The sequence below is a fragment of the Camellia sinensis genome, chromosome 1 (genome assembly GCF_055761805.1).
Source record: "Camellia sinensis isolate YWXY chromosome 1, ASM5576180v1, whole genome shotgun sequence".
In the NCBI taxonomy this organism is placed as follows: Eukaryota; Viridiplantae; Streptophyta; class Magnoliopsida; order Ericales; family Theaceae; genus Camellia; species Camellia sinensis.
In genome coordinates this window covers 155,762,430-155,784,654 of record NC_138961.1, presented here as the reverse complement: position 1 = coordinate 155,784,654, position 22,225 = coordinate 155,762,430, and the positions used below count along the sequence as shown (strand labels likewise).

At 37.3% G+C, this 22,225-nt stretch overlaps 1 protein-coding gene across 1 annotated transcript; it reads right to left on the bottom strand.

The window, feature by feature from the left end:
- Nucleotides 1–3,592: 3,592 nt before the first annotated feature.
- On the bottom strand, nt 3,593–4,200 carry LOC145790117 (uncharacterized). Its single transcript, XM_082867946.1, has 3 exons — nt 4,112–4,200; nt 3,932–4,036; nt 3,593–3,830 (listed from the first exon to the last, which is right to left on the bottom strand). Exons 1-3 carry the CDS (start codon nt 4,166–4,168, stop codon nt 3,612–3,614), a joined length of 381 nt encoding a protein of 126 aa, XP_082724072.1. The 5' UTR covers nt 4,169–4,200; the 3' UTR covers nt 3,593–3,611.
- Nucleotides 4,201–22,225: the final 18,025 nt, after the last annotated feature.

Here is a 22,225-nt window from a genome sequence, read left to right as displayed (position 1 = left end):
CGAAAGGCATGATCTCTCTCTTTTGCCTTAAGTCATCCCTTGGTTGACACCTCTCACATTAGAGGACTCTCACTTTTGGACTAACCGGTTAAACAATGGATCAGTAACTAAAATGAGTAAATAAAACATGACAAGTAAAACTTGAGCAAGTTAAGCATGTTGTGTTGTATTGCATGTGTTCAATCGGACGTTATATTGAACACATGGTAGATTGGAGCATTTCATACTCAAAGTGATGAAATGAGCCAATCTCCTTAGTCCCCATGGCCTTTGATCACTCATGATAGGGTAGTGGTCTAGAGTCTTGTTTTTGTGCATTTATTAATAGTGTGCAACTTGGATCTTTGGCCATCATGCATTGAAAATGCTTGATTGGTGGTTTTGGATCCGAGAGTGCCACTTCTTTGATGTTTTGAGATGATGATGAGGGGCACAGTACAAACATACCCTTGGAAAACCCTTCATTTTCCTTTGTTTGTGCTCTGTTGTAGTGTGGTTACTCAGAGCACCAGTGGCCGGCAGTGGCTCATTGGTGGCCAGTAATGGCTCACCTTTGGCCGGCAAGGCACATTTTTGGTCGGCAGGGGGCCGACAGCAAGCATTCATGGCCGGCAGGCCAATGGTGCAATCCTCAACATTAATTTGGCAAGGTGGACCAGAAAGATCCTGGAGTATGGTCAACCCTACAAACAGAGCCTCTCAAGAGCCAAATTGGAGGGGTTTTCGGGGCAAAAACCGAGTGCATGCATCCTCCATTTCCTAAAGCAGAGCTGAGGTAGTGTAGTTTAGTGCTCTAAATGTTTAGTTAGTGTACATTAGCTTTGTAATTTAATTAATTAGTTTGCTAATTAGTTAAGTGTTGTAATAATTAAGTAGCTTAGCATAGCTATTTTTTTTATTTTGATTTGTAATAATTAGTTTAATTAGATTAGTTTGATTAGCTTAGCTTAGATTAGCTTAGCTTAGCTCTTATTTATTCGGACCCTCCTTCGCGAGGGCACAATGTTGTAATAAGTGTACGTGTGTCTGTGCATGTCTTCCAACCCCACGTCTTTCTCCTTTTTATTTAACTGCTTTTGATGGTTAGATTAGGGACATTTTCAATTAGCATACCTTATGCTTGCATCCATTCATTTGTCTTGCATGCACCGAGGCTCGGCGCATCATTCAAACTGCATCGCAATTTCAATACACTTTTTTGAATACGTGTTTAAAAGCATGTTATCAAACTGAATCAAATCATACGCCATATTAGTAGCCGAGCCTATTAATTTCATATTACATGTGTTGCATTAGGCATCTTAACATAGTTAGGATCATGCATATTTCTAACTAGCTTTTGTTTTGGCTTGGAGTACTCGGTAAGCTTTTACGCTTTAGCATCCTTGCATGAGTGTGAATGATGCCATGTTTCGTATGCTTGCCATGAGGCTATGTGCTTAATTGCTAAACTGCTTGAATGCCTGTGGATGAAGGCTTTGTTGCTTGAATTGGAACAGTTCAACAAATGTATGTCTTAAGCCCACTTTGCGAAGTGGCAAATTATGTTTTAAGCCCATCATGCACTACAACAAATTTGGGATTTAAAGACGAAACAAATTTGTCCCAAAATGTATATATTTCGTCACCCAAACTAATTACGACGAAAATTTTTCGTCACCCATTTTGTCGCCAAAGCCTCGTCGCTAAAGGGTCTTAGAGATAAAAAAAACATTTCGTCTTTGAAAATGATAAATTTGTGATGAATTTTTTTTGTCTCCAATACGCTCTGTTGGGAACATACTTGTAAGTAATTAGTGACAAAATATTTTGTCATTAAAGGAAGAAATTAGAGACAAAAATATTTTGTCATAAATATAAGAAATATAGACGAAATAATTTTGTCATGTTTAATATAAACGAAGATGAAAATTTTTTGTCAAAGAAGCTAGCAATAGAGACAAAAACGAATTCATCATGAAAAATGATAAATTTGTGACAAATTTTTTTGTCTCCAATACACTCTGTTGGGAACATACTTGTAAGTAATTATCGACAAAATATTTTGTCATTAAAGGAAGAAATTAGAGACAAAAGTATTTTGTCATAAATATAAGAAATAGAGACGAAATAATTTTGTCACGTTTAATATAAACGAAGACGAAAATTTTTTGTCAAAGAAGCTACCAATAGAGACAAAAACAAATTCATCATTAAAAATGATAAATTTGTGATGAATTTTTTTGTCTCCAATACACTCTGTTGGTAATATACTTGTAAGTAATTATCGACAAAATATTTTGTCATTAAAGGTAGAAATTGGAGACAAAAGTATTTTGTCATAAATATAAGAAATAGAGACGAAATAATTTTGTCACGTTTAATATAAACGAAGACGAAAATTTTTTGTCAAAGAAGCTACCAATAGGGACAAAAACAAATTCATCATTAAAAATGATGAAATAATGTCAAAAAAAATTCGACACACATTGAGGGTAATAGTGACAAAATGTGACAATATTTTTTGTCATAACAAATTCATTTAGCGATGAAATAAAGAATTCATGACAAAATTAATCATCCACCTAAGCCAAATAAGAGACAAAAAAACCTTCTTTAGGGATGAAAAATTTTGTCAATAATTCCGTAATATTTTTTTCCACATTATATACCTATTTTATCAAAATTTAAATTCTAGTTCAACAAATATAACCTTGTTCATGGTGAAACCTGTTGAATATAACAATTCCATCACAACTTAACCTAACCTGTTATCAACACATTTACGAATTACCAAAATGAAAATATCGATTCATCATTACAAATAATTTCATCCTAATACAATAAAATAGTGAAATATCCACAAAATATCCAAAAGTTATAACTTGTTCAATTCCACCAAGCATCCAACAATAACTAATGCAACTCCACAAAGTATGTGTATCATTATCAAACAAAAATGAACATTCAAGCAAATTATATCACTGTTGCACGTCAAAAATGCCACCCTAATCCAATCTGCAAAAAAATAAATTAAAAGCTTTAGTAATTAATCAATTGTACAAAAGCTTAAAAACATTAGTAACTCATCAATTTACAATTAGATCAATTATACAATTTATCCCTCTAACAGACTTTTTTCGAGATTATGAGAACAAAAAATTAATTTTAAGACTAATTCACAAATGATGCATCCCATTAATGTGCTGTAAGTTCATACAACTTATATTGGTCCCTCCTAAGGTGTTTCTATTGGTTCCTGTACAAATCTGTAGTTGTGTGATTATTTAGCATTTCGACGGCCTTTTTTGAAGCTTTAAGTATAGAGAAAAAAAATATTTTTTAGACTAATTCACAATTTATACATCCCGTGCACCTGTACAAATTGGATGTCATATGCATGTTTCCATTGCTTCCTAATTCTTCAAACATATATTCTTTTATAAAATTTGTTATATTAAAGTTAATATACTTTACCAAGAAGTATGTCTACTTGTAGATGAGTCCCCTCCACTTCCAAAGTGTCCAGTGAATCCTTTGGTCCTCAAAAAGTTGACAACATCAGTCATTATCTCCCATTGCTTCTTCTTACCCTCTTCAAGATCTATTTTATTGTTCTACATTTGTATTTGTTACTTCTGTGTCTCTATTTGCATCTCAAGGCGCTTCACATAATCATTTCTTTCAGCATATATGGTAGTGGTCCTCCTAATAGAGGATGAAGGTCTCATGCCAAGTCCCTTCACATAGCCAGACCTTGGCTTTAGGACTTTGATTGACAGCTCTTCTGCAGTCAAAGAGGTTGATGCCGACTGTGAGAGGTGATCAGCCTGTGTCTGTATCATATTTTCCTATCAAATATAAAAAATTAAATAATTATTAGAAAATTAAATAAGATCATAACAAATAGTATTCTAAAAATTTGTTAATAAAAATTGCAATATATACTCACATAATTACACTGAGCTTGAGATGAGATCCACTCATGTGTTTTCTCATTATAGTGAGTTTCCTTGTACAACTCTGCTAGATCAGGTAGCATCTTCTTTTCTCGTGCCTAATTCGATATGCCAAATATTCAATAAATAAAGCTAAGAATCTAATATAATTCTGAAAGTACAAGGATATGTACCAGTTTTTCTACTCTAACAGGGATTGACCTAGAACCACATCTATGTTTTGTATACATCCTTTCTCTGTTCGCGATGTTGGCCTTTGATTGTTCCTATAAGGAAGAATAGGAACAATGACCAGTATAACAATGAAATGTATCATTAATAAGACAAATATGTTGGCTTTTGATTGTTCTTGTAAGGAATAATGAACCAATATAACAATGAAATGTATCACTAGTAAAACAAATTTAATGCTTAATAATAAAGAAATTGCATTGTTCCTCTCTATCATTTTCCTATATATCATTTCAACTTAAAAGATATTTCAAATAATTCACTAGTTTCATTCAATTCTTTGAAAAATAGATTAGAGTACTTGTTGAGATTTCATCATAAGATGGTTTTTCTGGGTGAAAAAAGAAAAGATGAAAATGTTACTAGAAATTCTTTAGTGTTCCACTTTTTATCAATAAGATCTATCCACTTGGTACGATCAACATTCTTCGGTGGGTGGTTTCTTGAATACTCCTCCCCTTTAGCCTCCTTCAGCTCCATGAATTGTTTGTGTAGCCTATAGGTATGGTTACTCAATCTCCAACCAAATTTTATGGTCATTGCCTTCTCTATATCAACAGGGTCTCCATGTAAATCAAATTGATCCTACAAAAAATAGATAAGTCATAGATAATTCTTATAAAAAATAAAATAATTACAATAAATCACTACAACAAAAAAGACTTTTGGTGACAGACTGATTTTGTCTCCAAACATCAAAATTTCGTCACTAAAGTGATCGGTGACGAAAAAAATTTGTCACCACATTCGTGGCCTATACGTCGTCACAAAAAGTACCTGGTGACGAAAAACAGTTTCGTCGCTTATTTTTTATTTTTGGCGACGAAATGTTTCGTCTCCAAATGTTGAATTTTTCATCCTCTAAAATACCAATTTCGTCACCAAAACTAAATAATATTTTATTTTAATTATTTTTTGCGACGAAATATTTCATCACCAAATATATTTTAGCAACGAAAGTTTTCCTCACCAATGATATGGATTAAGGTGACAAAAAAATTCGTCACTAAAATGAGTAAAAAAGAAAATTATTCAATGACAAAAAATATTTTGTCACCAAATATTTCAATTTAGCGATGAAATATTCAACAAATGTGACGAAATTATTTGTTTCGTACTATATCATTAGTGACAAAATTATTCGTCATGTTTTTTGAAAACTAATAGCGACATTTTTTATTTCGTCACTAATAAAAATTAAAAATTTTGAAAATAGGGATACTATTTTCTTCCAAATTTTTTTCTTTTCAGTAACAATTCCCTGCATATTTCAATAACCTGTCCAATAAAATATCTATTACAAATCAATACAAAAATTTATTCATTTTCACAAGCATCACAATCGAATTTTAGCACTATCCACAAAAATACAATATGAACTGCATGCGGATTATAAACATGTCTCCTAATATCTACAAAAAACATCTACTAATGTCCACAAATATATAATATCAATCGTATGCAGATTACCAAACACATCTCCTAATATCCAACAAAAAACATGTCTACTAATATCAACAAAAATAAAATATCAAGGGCGGATTACCAAACATGCCTCGTAATACCAACAAAAATATAAAATTTACAACACAACCAAAATACATGTTAAGGTAATATGAACAAAAACACAAAATGAGCTACCATCTACCCTCTAAATTACCAAACACGTCCATATCAAATCTCGAATCTGCAAAAAAGTGAAACACAAAAAAGAAGAAAAATGCCAGTTAGACAATTATTATTTTATCCATAACATATACAATTTAACATGCATTTTTTAACTTAGTTTTCAAACTGGGAGTCCTGTTCTAGTTCCGTAAGTTTCCACAACTCACATTGGTCCATCCCAAGGTGTTTGAGGTGTTTCCCTGGCCGTCTCGTGGCTGTTGCACGATTTTGGCCCCCGAAGGCCTATTTTCAAGCTTAAGTGTGAAAAAGTGCATTTTTGGACTGAGTTTTCAAACCGGGAGTTCCGTGCTAGTCCCGTAAGTTTCCACAACTCACATTGGTCCGTCCCGAGGTGTTTTAGGTGTTTCCCGAGCTGCCTCGTGGCTATTGCACTATTTTGGCTCCCGAAGGCCTATTTTCAAGCTTAAGTGTGGAAAAGTGCATTTTTGGACTTAGTTTTCAAACTGGGAGTCCCGTGCTAGTTCCGTTAGTTTTCACAACTCACATTGGTCCCTCCCGAGGTGTTTGAAGTGTTCCCCGAGCCGTCTCGTGGCTGTTGCACAATTTTGGCCTCCAGTGGCCTATTTTGAAGCTGAAGTGTGAATAAGTGCAATTTTGGACTTAGTTTTCAAACCGGGAGTCCCGTGCTAGTTTTATAAGTTTCCATAACTCACATTGGTCCATCCTGAGGTGTTTGAGGTGTTCCCCGGGCCGTCTTGTGGCTGTTGCATGATTTTGGCCCCCGAAGGCCTATTTTCAAGCTTAAGTATGGAAAAGTGCATTTTTGGACTTAGTTTTCAAACCGGGAGTTCCGTGCTAGTCCCGTAAGTTTCCACAACTCACATTGGTCCGTCCCGAGGTGTTTTAGGTGTTTCCCGAGCTGCCTCGTGGCTATTGCACTATTTTGGCTCCCGAAGGCCTATTTTCAAGCTTAAGTGTGGAAAAGTGCATTTTTGGACTTAGTTTTCAAACCAGGAGTCCCGTGCTAGTTCTGTAGGTTTTCACAACTCACATTGGTCCATCCCAAGGTGTTTGAGGTGTTTCCAAGGCCTTCTCGTGGCCGTTGCACGACTTTGGCCCCCGAAGGCCTATTTTCAAGCTTAAGTGTGGAAAAGTACATTTTTGGACTTAGTTTTCAAGCCGAGAGTCCCGTGCTAGTTTCATAAGTTTCCACAACTCACATTTGTCCGTCCTGAGGTGTTTGAGGTGTTTCCCAGGCCGTCTCGTGGCTGTTGCATGATTTTAGCCCCCGAAGGCCTATTTTCAAGCTTAAGTGTGAAAAAAGTGTATTTTTCGACTTAGTTTTCAAACCAGGAGTCCCATGCTACTTCCATAAGTTTACACAACTCACATTTGTCCGTCCCGAGGTGTTTGAGGTGTTTCCCGGGTGTGGCTATTGCACGATTTTGGCCCCCGAAAGCCTATTTTTGAAGCTTAAGTGTGAAAAAGTGCATTTTTAAACTTAGTTTTCAAATCGGGAGTTCCGTGCTAGTTCCTTAAGTTTACACAACTCACATTGGTCCATCTCAAGGTGTTTAAGGTGTTTCCCGGGCCGTCTCATGGCTGTTGCACGATTTTGGCCCCCGAATGCCTATTTTCAAGCTTAAGTGTGAAAAAGTGTATTTTTGGACTTAGTTTTCAAACCGGGAGTCCCGTGCTAGTTCCGTAAGTTTCCACAACTCACATTTGTCCCTCTCGAGGTGTTTGAGGTGTTTCCCGGGCGGTCTTGTGGCTGTTGCACGACTTTGGCCCCTGAAGGCTTATTTTTGAAGCTTAAGTGTGGAAAAGTGTATTTTTGTACTTAGTTTTCAAACCGGGAGTTCCGTGTTAGTTCCGTAAGTTTCCACAACTCATATTGGTCCATCCCAAGGTGTTTGAGGTGTTTCCCGGGCTGTCTCATGGCTGTTGCACGATTTTGGCCTCCGAAGGCTTATTTTCAAGCTTAAGTGTGAAAAAGTGCATTTTTGGACTTAGTTTTCAAACCGGGAGTGCCGTGCTAGTTTTGTAAGTTTTCACAACTCACTCTTTGTTGTTATTAATAATTAAGATTTCTAACCTATTATAAAAATGAGTAAAATGTCCTATAATAGAGTAGACAATGAACTTACATTCAAGCGTTGAAACATCGCCTCCTTAACGGAGGCATCAACATACTTCCATCTACGAACACTTGGATCTGGTAAACGAGTTCGCACTTTTGCACCAATCTTTGAGGCTAGTTTTGAGGCATAGTCCCCTACCAGTGCACAAAATTTTGGAGGGATATGTACGCTAAGCTTTCCATCTCTATCAACAAGGCCTTGAACCTCTTTGCCTCGAGTCGAGCCACGAACACGCTTAGCAACTGATATTGTGAAGCCATAATATTGAAGTAGTATGTGAACAAATTTAATTAAGATCTCAAATCAATGTAAATAAAGAGTGTGTCTTACCAATAGTATTACCAGTAATCACCTCAAGTTGAGGCTCCACATTGAGAGGTGGTGGCGGATGGCTAGCCACCTCAGGACGTGAAAAGGTATCCCCCTCTTCTGATGCGCAGGTCAATGCCTCATGATGAAATTGTGAACGGGCTCTCAATGGTATCTCTAACAGCTGAATAACATAATAAAATATGAATATATGTAGAAAGATATACATGTCTATGTGTGTATGAATTAAAAGTAACAAGAAAGAATATATTTCACAATGCATAAATGTATAGTACCTCATGCTCAAACGAATCATAGGATTCAGTGTCACTGCCATCTTCAGCCTCTAACGGTCGATAATCATCGTCATTTTCCTCAATTGGTATTTGTTTTTCCTTCCTCAATTTCTTATGTTGAACCGCAGCCTTCAAACAAGTTGTTATATTCTTCACTCCTAGAGCATTCATTCTCTCACGGTTTTTATTAATATTCTTCATTCTTTGTTTCTCATAGTTCGTTACCTTCTTAGTCACGGTACTTGGTTTGGTCAACTGTTTTTTTGTAGTGTCCATTTTGCCCAACTATAAAGCATAATTGAACATTTTTTTGGTAGATACACATAATTGAACATTAGATGTAAAGAAAAGATAATTATATATTTCTATACATAAAGCATAAAGCAACAACAATTTCAACAAGTGGATATGTCATATAGGCTCTAAATCATTGAAATATGGCTAGAGTGAGATGGATGATTCTTGTTTTTACCATTTACTTATCATAGAACAAATTAATTATAAATCCATCAGACACATAACATGACCAATCAACGATAAACCTACATAACAGTCGATGAACCCCATAATTGAAATTCAACTACATTAATTAAGAACAATGTTCACATAGAAAGTGAAAAATAACTACAAATCCTAGTCTACATCAAGATCCATATCGCAATCCACATCAGGTTTGTCACACTCTTCATTTTGTTTGTCAGCTCTATTCTCTATCATTGTTTCATCAGATGACCTAACCCTTGTAACAACTTCTGCTTCAACACCATCTCTATAACATTGAACATTAGGGCCGATGTCAATTGGAACAACATCGGTAATAGTTTCTTGTTGGAACACATCATTTTCTTCTGGTTCATCTAATGATTCTCCATCACCTACCTCTGGTACATCAAAGACACCCCTATGTTCCACTCGTTGAACAACTTGCCAAGGTTGTCCCCATTTGGTATCATTTAGGTAAAAGACTTGCTTAGCCTGGCTAGGGAAGATGAAAGGATCGTGTTGATACCACTGACTTGTGACATCAATACTTATGCAATAATCATCGGTTCGCAATGTTCTACTTCGACCTGTGTTTCGTGTGTTGTACCATTCACACTGGAACAATACAACTTTGTTATGACACATGTACTCTAATTCCCAAACATTGCACAAGTGACCATAAAATTCATGCGTCATTCCCTCATGATCCCCTTCCGCAAGCACACCACTATTCTGACTCTTACGGTGATTGTCTCATGTACAAAACCGTACACCATTGATTATGCAACCTGAGTACTCTTTTACTAGCAAATTCGGGCCATTTGCTAACGACCATGAAACATTGGTTGCCTCTGGTGACTTTTTTTCTCTCAATATATTTATCTACAATCACATATAACGTACATCAAGATAGTAAAAATAAATTAATAAATGATCAAATCTTATACAAGTTTTTAATCATGTCTTAAAATTGAAAATGCCTTACCCACTCTTTGAAACACTTGGGAAACTCTTGTTGTATATGGGTTATCTCTTGGTTAGATGGAGTCTGTAATAGATTTTTATGTATTCTACTCAAAAGAATGTGATTATTATGCATTGCTAACTACGTTAACAAAGCTAAGAATACACATTTAAATTAAAAACATACTCTAGATACTTCTCTATCTCAGGGCTATTGTTCAACAAGAACCAATGTGCCATATCACGATATTCTTGTGCCATATCAGCATCCCTTGTGATTAGGCCAATAGGTCGGGCAGTTTCTTTGAATATAGTCAACCCTTTGTGACGTTCGCCACAATCTTGATTTCGTTCAGGTCGATTATGCACTATTTCGATCCCATCAACATACATTAAACAAAAAGTAATGCACTCTTTGACAATGTAAGCCTCTACGATTGAACCTTCTAGTCGAGCTCGGTTTGTAACAAACTTTTTTAAAGCTCCGAGAAACCTTGAAAAGAGAATTAGTTAAGAGCAAGGTTACGCATGCAACATATAATTACGAACCTTTCAATTTAACAATTACCTTTCAATCCGTTACATCCATCGATATTGCACCGGTCCTCCAAGAATAGCCTCACGTGGTAAGTGAACGGCCAAGTGAACCATCACATCAAAGAAGGCTGGAGGAAAGATCTTTTCAAGCTTGCATAATGTGTACTATACGTTCCTCTAATTTCTCAAGTTCATTACGGCGCAGTGTCCTTAAGCACAAATCTTGGAAAAAGATACCTAACTCAAATAGTGTTTTACTAATCTCTTTGTCTACGTAACCACGCATCCCAATTGGAAGAATCCGTTGTATAAGTACATGGCAGTCATGACTTTTCAAGCATGTTAATTTACAAATTTCTCGCATTCACTGATCTTGACATGTTTGCAGCATAGCCATCTGGATACTTCACTGATTTTAAGAATTCAAAGAAACCCTCCCTCTTTTCAGGGGTCAATGAAAAGATTGCCTTAGGTTTGACATAAGTTCCATCAGGACGACGTGTTAACCACAACTTTTTCCTTATGCCCATATCTTCCAAGTCCATTCGTGCTTTGTCGGTGTCTTTCTTCTGTCCATCAATGCCTAACATAGTTCCAAAGGTATTTTCACTAAAATTCTTCTCGACATGCATGACATCAATGTTGTGTCGAAGCTTCCGTTTCTTCTAGTATGGTAACTCATACAAGATGCTTACCTTTGTCCAATTTGGTGCCTAACTGAGTCTTTTCTTGTTTCTTGCATGCTTCCCATATGTGACACCTGTCACTCTATCCAATTACTCTAATATCTTTTCCACTGGTAACTCTAAAGATCTCTTTCACTTCTCATGCTTACCATTGTAAGCCTTACTCTTTTTCCTTTCGAGGTGGTTTTGAGGCAAGTAGCATCGATGGTTAGTGTATGTAGTCTTTCCTTTCAAGGATTGAAAATATGATTCATCATTGCAAGTGTAACAAGAATAATGACCTTTTGTTCTCCACCCAAATATGTCACCAAATGCAGGCCAATCATGTATAGTCCACATCAAAGCTGTACGCATCTGGAAAGACTCACTAGTTACGGCATCATAAGATAATGCACCATTTTCCCACAACTCATTCAACTCATCCACCAGAGGTCTCATGTAGACATCAACATCGATCCCTGGTTGTGATTCTCCAGGAATAAGTAATGACATCATAAGAAAGGGATCTTTCATAACCAACCAAGGTGGCAAGTTATAAGGAATGAGTACTACATGCCACAAACTATATGAGTTGCCCATGTTCCTAAAAGGATTGAACCCATCAACAGCCAACTCTAGCCTCACATTTTGAGGCTCCAAGGAAAACTGAGGATGTTGCGCATCAAATTCCTTCAACTCATCACTATCGGCTGGATGCCTCAATACTCCGTCATCTATACGTTTGTCCTTGTGCCATCTTATGTCCTCAGCAGTCTTCCTTGACTTGTAGAATCTTTTCAACCTTGGTGTCAATGGGAAGTACCGCAACACCTTATGGGGAATCTTCTTATCCCTGCCACGATTGATCTTGTATCTGAATGCCTTACATTTTGGACATTTATCAAACCTTGCATTTTCCTTCCAAAAGAGTACACAATCATTTATACAAGCATCAATTAACTCATATGACAAGCCCAAATCACGAAGTATTTTCTTAGCTTCCTAAAATGACTTAGGAACCAAATTATCTTTTGGTAAAAGTTTTGTTAAAAACTCCAACAGTGTGTCAACCAACTTATTGCTCCAGTGGTTTGTTACCTTCATATTAAGCAGCTCGATGACACAAAATCTGCCGTTAAATAGTTTTTAACGGCATACTACAGCATGTCGTAAAAAAAGTGTCAACGACCCACAAAATCTTCCGTTAAATAGTTTTTAACGGCGTGCGAAGCATGTCATTGAAAGTGAACAACTTTCCATGATTGGTCATAATATGACGTGCCATTGCACATCGTAAAAGGGTTTTTACGGCATGCATTGTGCGCTGTAAAAACCCTTTTCCTTGTAGTGATAGGGTGCCTTCTTGGATAATAGCTTCAATACTAGCATGCATGAAGGGCTTAAGTGTGAGACATATGCGAGGGGCTTTAGTGCGAAAATAGAAGAAATGGTTTACAGAGTGTCTTCTTGCTTCACGACTTCAATACTTGTGAGAGAGGAGTAGGCTCAAGTGCGAGAGAGAAATGAGGGTTTGCCGGAAGTGTCTTCTTGGGTCACGACTTGAGTGTTCGTGCACATGAAAATGAGTGATAAGGGTCAGAGTGTGTCTCTTGGGGTCACGGTTTCAGTGCTCCGAAACGCAAAATCATAGCATATTAATAAAGAGAAATAATTAGTGATAAAATATTTTTATCTCCATAAATACAAGAACAGAGAATTTATTATTGGTGACAAAATATTTTTGTCTTCCACAACATAACCTTATGAGACGAAAAATATATTCGTCGCGCAATCAATCAGAATTTATTAGGGACGAAATATTTTCGTCTCCCACAACTTATTCTTCCGAGACAAAAATATATTTGTCGCCCATTTAATAAAAAGATGAAACAACATTGTTTGCATGATGGAGTGTTTATTGGTGATGGAATATTTTCGTCTTTCATAACTTATCATTCCCAGACAAAAATATATTTGTTTCCTAATAAATAGAAATATGCAACGACATCGTTTAATAGGTAGAGAATTTATTGGTGACGAATTACGTTCGTCACAAAAAATATATATATTTTGTGACAAAAAATGTTCGTCTTCAATGAGCTAAAATAATTCGCGCTAATGCAAATGAAATTGGCGCCTGAATTTTGGAGATGAAATTTTTTTTCGTCTCCTATACGTTTGAGAAAAATTAAAACAAATGACAAAATTAATATTTTGTCATCTTCGGGTTAAATTTTAATACAAAAAAAAAAAAAAAAAAATCGTTACCAAATTTTGTCATAATAGCCTAAATTTCTTATATTTTGTTTCCTTGTTTAATTATTATTATTGTTATTTTCTTTTTGTGGAGAGAGGTTTACTGTGAGAAAGAATAGTAGCTTTGCACAAAATGTCTTCTTGGATAATAATGTTTGCATGCACAAACGGCTTAAATGTGATAGAGAATAGAGGAGCTTCAGTGCGAAATAGAAGAGATAGTTTATACAGATTGTTTTCTCGAGTCACAGCTTCAATACTTGTGAGAGAGGAGCCTCAAGTGCGAGAGAAAAATGAGGGTTTGTAGAGGGTGTCTTTTCGGATCACGATTTTAGTATTTGTGTGTGTGTGAAAGTAAGTGATTAAGGTGAGAGTGTCTCTTAGTTTCTGACGACATTTTAATAAAGAGAAATAATTAGTGATAAAATATTTTTGTCTCAAACTTATATGTTCGTTGCCTAATCAACAAAAATACAAAAACAACGTTGTGTGGGGATGGAGAGTTTATTGGTGATGAAATATTTTCATCTCCTTCAACTTAACCTTATGAGACGAAAATATATTCGCCGCGCAATCAATCAAAATGCAACACGACACATGGAGAATTTATTAGTGACGAAATATTTTCGTCTCCCAAAACATATCCTTCCAAGGCAAAAATATATTTGTCGCCTAATTAACAGAAAGATAAAACGAGCATGAAGAGTTTGTTGGTGACGAAATATTTTCGTCTCCTATGACTTATCCTTCCCAGACAAAATATAAATTTGTCACCAAATAAATAAGAAAATGAAACGACATCGTCTTATAAGTATGGAATTTATTGGTGACAAATTCCTTTTGTCGCAAAAATCTTTAAATTTTGTGACAAAAATGTTCGTCTCCAATGAGCTAAAATAATTGGCGCCAACAAGAAAAAAATTTGGCGCCTCTTTTTTTTCTGACGAATTTATTTTTTCGTCTCCTAAAGTTTTGAGAAGAATTAAAAGAAATGACAAAAGTAATATTTGGTCATGTTTGGGATACGTTCTAAAACGAAAATAAATTTTATCACCAAATTTAAAAAATTAATTATTGAAAACTCCATACTAAACAAGGTAATATTTTCTATTAATTTTGAAAATTACAAATTTTTATTATTTGTTTCTCTGTATTTTTTCTCACAAAAAAAAAAAGCTACATTAATTATCTTAATTTTTTTTATTTTTTTTGTGGAGAGAGGTTTTGACCTTCGATTTTTCTGAAATGGGTGTTCTAGACGAAAAGGGTAGAGTTGGTTCAAACAATGAGAAAAAGTGCTTGTGTGCAAGAGGGGCCTTCACTGTGAGAAAGAATAGTGGGTTTGCATAGGGTGCCTTCTTGGATAATAGCTTCAATGCTGGCATGCACGAAGCGTGAGACAGAAGAGAGGGGCTTTAGTGCGAAATAGAAGAAATGGTTTACAAAGTGTCTTATTGAGTCATGACTTCAATATTTGTGAGAGAGGAGTAGACTCAAGTGTGAGAGAGAAATGAGGGTTTGCAGAAAGTGTCTTCTTGGGTCACGACTTCAAGAACTGTGTACATGAAAATGAGTGATAAGCGTCAGAGTGTATCTCTTGGGGTCACAGTTTCAATGTTTCGAAACACAAAACCATGACATTTTAATAAAGAAAAATGATTAGTGATAAAATATTTTTGTATCCTTAAATACCAGAACAAAGAATTTATTATTGGTGATGAAATATTTTTGTCTTCCACAACTTAACCTTATGAGACGAAAAATATATTTGTCACGCAATCAATTAGAATTTATTACTGACGAAATATTTTCATCTCGCACAACTCATTCTTCCAAGACAAAAATATATTTGTCGCCTATTTAATAGAAAGATGAAATGACATTGTTTGCATGATGGAGTGTTTATAGATGACGAAATATTTTCTTCTTCCATAACTTATCCTTCCCAGACAAAAATATATTTGTCGCCTGATAAATGGAAATATGCCACGACATTGTTTAATAGGTATGGAATTAATTGGCGATGAATTACGTTCGTCACAAAAAAAATTATATTTTGTGACAAAAATGTTCGTCTCCAATGAGCTAAAATAATTAGCGCCAATGCAAATGAAATTGGCGCCTCATTTTTGCAAACGAAATTTTGTTTTCGTCTCCTATACTTTTGAGAAAAATTAAAACAAATGACAAAATTAATATTTCGCCATCTTTGGGTTAAATTTTAAGAAAAAAAAAAATTTCTTCACCAAATTTTGTCACAATAGCCTAGATTTCTTGTAGTGATGTTTGATGGCAAATCCGCGCTTTAACCCACTTGAGGGTGGCAAATTCAAACAATTTTCGAAAACAAACATGAATTGAATTTGTTCCAAGCCTTGTGACTTAGTCTATACTTGCTTGTGTTCGTCACATAATAAAGTTAGCTAATAACCAGAATAAGAACACATGAGGTTTCTAAAATAACATATCATGCTTAGTAGAGGCCGATCTTTGATCGGGCGAGCGGGGGTGCTCATTTCAGGACCTTCCCCTCTCGTACCCAAGTTCCTGAGCCGAGGCAACTTTGGTGATTGTAGACACCCCATTTTTGATAGACCTCAAGACTTAGGTATCATCATTTGTGCACTCGATGATTGTTCTTGTTTGTGCTTGTTTTGAGTGCCCGATGTTCTTGGCGGAACGCCTTGTCTTTGGGCCTCTAAACCCTTATTGTTTTGTGCTTGTTTCTGGACCAAACCTTGGTGCCTCTTGCCTGGAGGGGGGAAGGGCCTTGTCGGCCACTTTTCCCCCTTGTCGGCCACTTGAAGTGGTCGGTCGGCTAGGGAAGGTGGCCAGTCGGCCAACAAAAGTGGCCGACGGCCATTTTTCTCATTTTTCAGATATTTTCTTAGCTAGATGTGCCAGCTGTTATTCACTGAATGCCACCTCCATACACGTGTATGGAGGAATGAATACAAGCCCTTGGCTTGATTTTCTATATAAGGGGGGGTCTCTCCCCCATTTGGAGGGTTAGAGATTTTTGTGAGCAAATTTTCTCTCTCTCTACATTTCTCTCTCTCTCGCTCTCTCTCTCTCTCTCCCTATTTTGTGCTTGAAAGTGAGAATTCTCTTCACTTTTGCACTAAGACCCTTAACCAAACATCTTCATCTTGGAGCTAAGGTTCTTTGAGGCTTATTTGGAGCTCCTAAGGGTGGTTTGAGCTCAGAATTGTGACTGATCTTGTGCTGTGCTTCAAGAGGTAAAGGACTTACCTTGTAGGCTTTGTTTTTGTCAATTGAATTGCTATCTTCTTACACTATTTTTGGCCTAGTTTTCAACTACAAAAAACTTTGATTTTTGTGCCTTAACATGTTGGTTTGAGGTCATTTTGTGCAAAGGAGTAGTCCACCCTTCTTGTTGCCTAATTGTGAAGCTTCTTGCATCATCTTTTAGCATATTTAAACCAAACCTTTTGGCCCTTTAAACCACTAAAATTTAGAGTTATTTCAGTGGTAAAAAGTATGTTTTGAAGTCCAAAAATGGAGGGGGTAGCCTCCCCTCCTTGTGTCTCACTTCCATGCCTAGTTAACATCCTATGGTAGCATGTTTTTATGGCTTAACGTAGCTTAATTCAGGCATGTTTTAGGCTTTGCTTTGACATGATTTAGCTCTGTTTTGGGTTGCTTTGATCATATGAACCATGTTTTGCATAGTTGTAGTGCAAATGCCTTCACTAGTTTAGTGTTTTAGGCCTCTAAACATGTTTCCCTTGAGATGATTACATGTTGAAGTGTCTTTTTACATGTAATTTCAGTGTTCATAGCTCTATCACATGCTCATTTGCTTCACTCTTTCATTGCTTTTTAGAGTTGCTCTTGAGTCTTGTTTGTAGCCTAACATGTGAGCATGTTTTTCTACCTTTTTGTGCCTTAATCTTAGCAAGTTCTAGCCACTGTTTTGGCATATTTTAACTCTGTTCTGAGATGATATGATCAGTTGAGCTTTATATTGCATGGCTATAGTGTAGTGCTCACCACTAGTTTAGTGTTTTAGGCTTTTGAACATGTTGTGCATGAGTTGCTTGCATGTTGTAGCATCATTTTTCATGCCATCTTTGCACTGAAATATCTGCAACCTCCCTCATTTCTTCATTTTTCCAATTTTTTTGAGGGTTGGTTAGTCTTAAGGTTGTGTTTAAGCTTGAGATAGAGTTTGTGCTTAATGGTTTTAATCCTCTTTTGAGAGTTTCTACTAACCAAAGGCATGATCTCTCTCATGTCTTAAATCATCCTTTGGTTGACCCCTCTCTCATTAGAGGACAATCACCTTGGACTTAACCGATTAAAGAATGATTCGGTAATGTAAAATGCATAAATAAAACATGACAAGTAAAACTTGAGCAAGTTAAGCATGTAGTGTTGTATTACATGTGTTTGGATCGGACGTTAATCCGAACACAAGAAAAATGGGACGTTTCATACTCAAAGTGATGAAACGTGTCACTTTTTCTTGGTCACCATTACCCTTGATCATACATGAGAGGGTGGTGGTTCTTCGAGTCTTATTTGTGCATTCATTAAGCTTGTACAAGCTTGACTCTTTGGCCATCATGCATTGAAAATGCTTGATTGTTGGCTTAAGAGCCAAGTGCTACACTCTTTTGAGCTTGAGAAATGATGAGGAGGGTAGCAGTACACACATTTCTTGAAAAATGCATTGCTTTGCCTCTATTGCTCTCTGTTGCAGCAAGAATAGAAGTTTGGAAAAAGGGGTGGCCGATCGGCCACTTGAGGTAGCCGACCGGCCACTTAAACTAGTTGACTGGCCAGTTAAGGTGGCCGACAGCCACTTTTTGTGGTCGACCGGCCACCAGTCAATTTTTGCACAAATGTGTTCCTGTGTTAGAGCAGAGGCAATTTGAAAGTTGGTACAATATTCAGAGATTAAATGAGTGCAAACAGAGGCAACCAATGGAAAGACAGTGGATTTTCGGGAGGAAGCCAATCGAGCATGCATGTCTCCCTCGCCCTCGAGGCCATTTAATTGCTTTAGTTAGTTAGCATAGCTGATTATTCAATTCATTTTGTAATATTTTAATTCGCTTATCATAGCTAGTTATTCAATTGTGTTGCAATAATTAGTTAACTAGAATAGTTAATTAGTTTCGTTTTGTAAATAGTTAGCTTAGCGTAGCTAGCTTAGCTTATTCATTCGGACCCTCCTTCACAAGGGCACAATGTTATAATAAGCGTACATGTGTGTGTGCATATCTTCCAACCCCATGCCTTTCTCTCTTTTATTTAACTGCTTTCGATGGTTAGATTAGGGTCATTTTCAATTAGCATACCTTATGCTTGCATGTTTGCATCCATTCATTTGTCTTGCATGCATTGAGGCTCGGCGCATGATTCAAACTGCATTGTCAATTCAATACCTATTTGAATACGTGTTTCAAAGCATGTTATCAAATTGTATCATATGGCATATTAGTAGCCAAGCCTATTAATTTCATTGCTTGTGTTGCATTAGACACTTAACATAGTTATGATCATGCATTTTTCTAACTAGCTTTTGTTTTGGCTTGGAGTACTCGGTAAGCTTTTACACTTTACCATGCTTGCATGAGTGTGATTGCCATAAATGCCACGTTTCGCATGCTTGCCATGAGGTTATGTGCTTATTTGTTTAACTGCATGAATGCCTGTGGATGAAGGCTTTGTTGCTTGAATTAGAACAATTCAATGAATGTATGTTTTAAACCCACTTTGCGAAGTGGTAAATCACGTTTTAAGCCCGTCATGTTTGATGGCAAATCCGCACTTTAGCCCACTTGAGGGTGGCAGTTTCAAACCATTTTCGAAAGCAAAACATGAGTTGATTTGTTCCAAGTCTTGCGACTTAGTCTATACTTGTATGCATGCGCATCACATAGTGTAGTTAGCTAATAACCGGAACAAGAACACATGTGTTTATAAAAACAACATATCATGTTTATTAGAGGCCGATCTTTGATCGGGCGAGCAGGGGTGCTCATTTCAGGACCTTCCCCTCTCGTACCCAAGTTCCCGTGCTGAGGCAACTTTGGTGATGACGGACACGTGGCCTTTAGCACGAGTCAAGGTTTCCTAAATTTCCCAAAAACAAAATATTTAGGTGGTGTCTCTGTAATATGGTAAACCAGTCCAATTTTGGCATTATTTGATTCAAAATCGATTTTTCAAAAATGATTTGCCGGATTGGACTCTTTGGTGTTTATCAGTCTCATATTGCACTTTGTGAGATTAGATTCAAAATCGTGACAGGAGTCCGAACTGTAGGACTGATTCGAGCTCTCCGAAAGGGGGCTCGAAAAAGTTAAGCCCACAGTGATGACGGACACGTGGCCTTTGGCATGAGTCAGGGTTTCTTAAATTTTTCCAAAAAATTAAAATATTTAGGTCGCTACTCTGTAATCTGGCAAAGCAGTCCAGTTTTGGCATTCTTTGATCTAAAATCAATTTTTGAAAAGATTTTCCGGATTGGACTCTTTGGTGATTATTAGTTTCACATTGCACTTGTGAGATTAGATTTAGAACCATGACAGGAGTCCGAACTGTAGAACCAATTCAAGCTCTCCGAGAGGGGGGCGCGAAAAAGGCGAGTCTACAGTAGGCACCTCCAGGATATACCAAGGATTTGATGGAGCTATTAGCTTTTTTCGAGGGCATGATCTTGAGGAGGGAGGCACTGCTTAGCTTCCACAGTATTCAGGTATTTATTCCAGGCATCAAATTTCCCATGACACACGGACACTGACATTTCAACTGAAAATTTTCCCACGTTGCACAGATACAGTGCATCTGAATTCTACATTTTCATACTGTATTCATACTCTGTAACTGACCTCTGCATGTACTCATTTTGCACACCATACTTGCATCTGATGCACATACTCTGCCTGACATATACCAACTGCCTTTTCAGGTCCTATCTTTACCGACAACACCGGCGGCAGCAGTAGCAGGACTATCTGTACCCCCTCTAGTAGCAGGGAGAGAGAGAGACAGGTTCCATCAAGCAGTCGAGGCCAAGCTAGGAGCCCCCGAGCTGAGAGTGGCCCTTCAGAGCCTATTCTGAGCAAGGATGATACTGTGACCAGCGAGGCCGAGAAGGCAGTGAGTCAGCATGCTGAGTCATCCAAGAGCGGAGACGATGACGCTGGCTTGGATTCTGCTACTGGTGATGCTGATGCCGAGGAGGGCTCCAAGGCAGAAAGGGATGATGACTCTGGTTTTGATTCTGATTCAACATCTGGTTCAGATAGCGGTGCAGATGGAGATAGCTCTGCAGAGTCTGCTCCATCGAGGAAGAGGACGAAGAAAGCCTCTAGAGCTTGAGATAACTGGCGCTGATTTTCTGTGTTTTTGCTTAGTTTTTTTTGCTAGTAGTGTTAACACTTTGTACAGTTTTAGACAGGTTTTATTTTGCTTTAAAACTTATACTCTTTTATAAAAAGTAACCATGATTGGAATGAAAACAACTTTTTGATGAAAAAGTGTTGTATTTTGCATTCTGAGCACCGCATAACATCGCATAGCATAAAAACGAGATTGATCTTGATTGAAAATTTCACATTGTATTAGCACTTTCTTAATCAGGTAATGAACTGACCAACACTTAACAGACAAAGTAAGACAACTCGATAAACAATAACAACTCGATAAGAAAAAACAAAACAAATACTACTCGATAAACAACTCAACAACTTGATAAATAACACAAATACAACTCGATAAGCAAAACAAGACGAATACAACTCAAATGAACATGCTCAAGCCTAAAGGGACTAAAAACAAGACCTTGGAATGCGCAAAAATCAAAACAAAGCACAAGTTCTCAGCACTCAACATATAGGTGAACGACAAGATAGACCAAGAGGCCATCGGCCACACATAGAGACTGTCGGCCACCAGTGGTGGCCGATCGGCTACAAAAGTGGCCTATCGGCCATCACCGCTGGCCGGTCGGCCATCAATGTGAGGGACCTCCAGATTGTTGGTACTTGTCTTCCACTCAGTGCCTTATCTTCTACAAAAACTCAGACTTCGTAGTTTCTTCATTCCAGCTATGTTTCTGCCACAAATGGAGCCATTCTTTGCCGAAAACTCTCAAATTGGATTGCAACTTTGGATGGCTCGGAAAAAGTGAGTTTCTGGGATTTCAGGATAAATGCACTATTCCTGCTAAGTCATTCTCTACGGTGTTTTCCATTCCTCCACGCCGCGGCTAGGTGTTGGAACCTAGTTACACATGTTTTCAGCTTTAGGGGACAAGAGATATGCCCTACAATTGAAGAATTTCAAGTTTTGATGGAATCCCGACGTGACGAGGAAATATGGCCTTAGTCTCGTTTTAGTCACATCCAAGCTCTAGGAAGGATGTGTGGGCTCACTTCACACGAGGCTCGATCCTTGATTTACAACGGAGAGCTGGATATTCCCAGCCTCATTCATCGATTTTCTGACATCGGTGACCGCGATGACCGTCTTTGGCAGAGTTTTCGGCAGCATGCCGTTTGTTTATGCATGTTAGCATATTTCCTGTTTGCCCCCAGTTTCGGAGGGTCTAGCATTCGGCTAGTTGAAGTGGCACAAGGCTTGAAAGAGGGCAAGATTACATTGGCTAGGTATTGGCCGAGACTTTGGTGGGCTTAGACGCCTTCCATCGGTAGGAGACGACCAAATTCGCAGGAAGTCCACTACTTTTGCGAGTAATGTTTCCCATCCTATCTCATATGTGTTTCTCACATCACTCGACA

Excerpts from the sequence above, each read along its gene's own strand:
- LOC145790117 (XM_082867946.1), bottom strand. The coding sequence starts at position 4,168 with ATGTATACAAAACATAGATGTGGTTCTAGGTCAATCCCTGTTAGAGTA. Across the intron at positions 4,037-4,111 it reads CTGTTAGAGTAGAAAAACTG|GCACGAGAAAAGAAGATGCT; the intron begins GTACATATCCTT and ends ATATCGAATTAG. Across the intron at positions 3,831-3,931 it reads CTCAAGCTCAGTGTAATTAT|GAAAATATGATACAGACACA; the intron begins GTGAGTATATAT and ends TATATTTGATAG.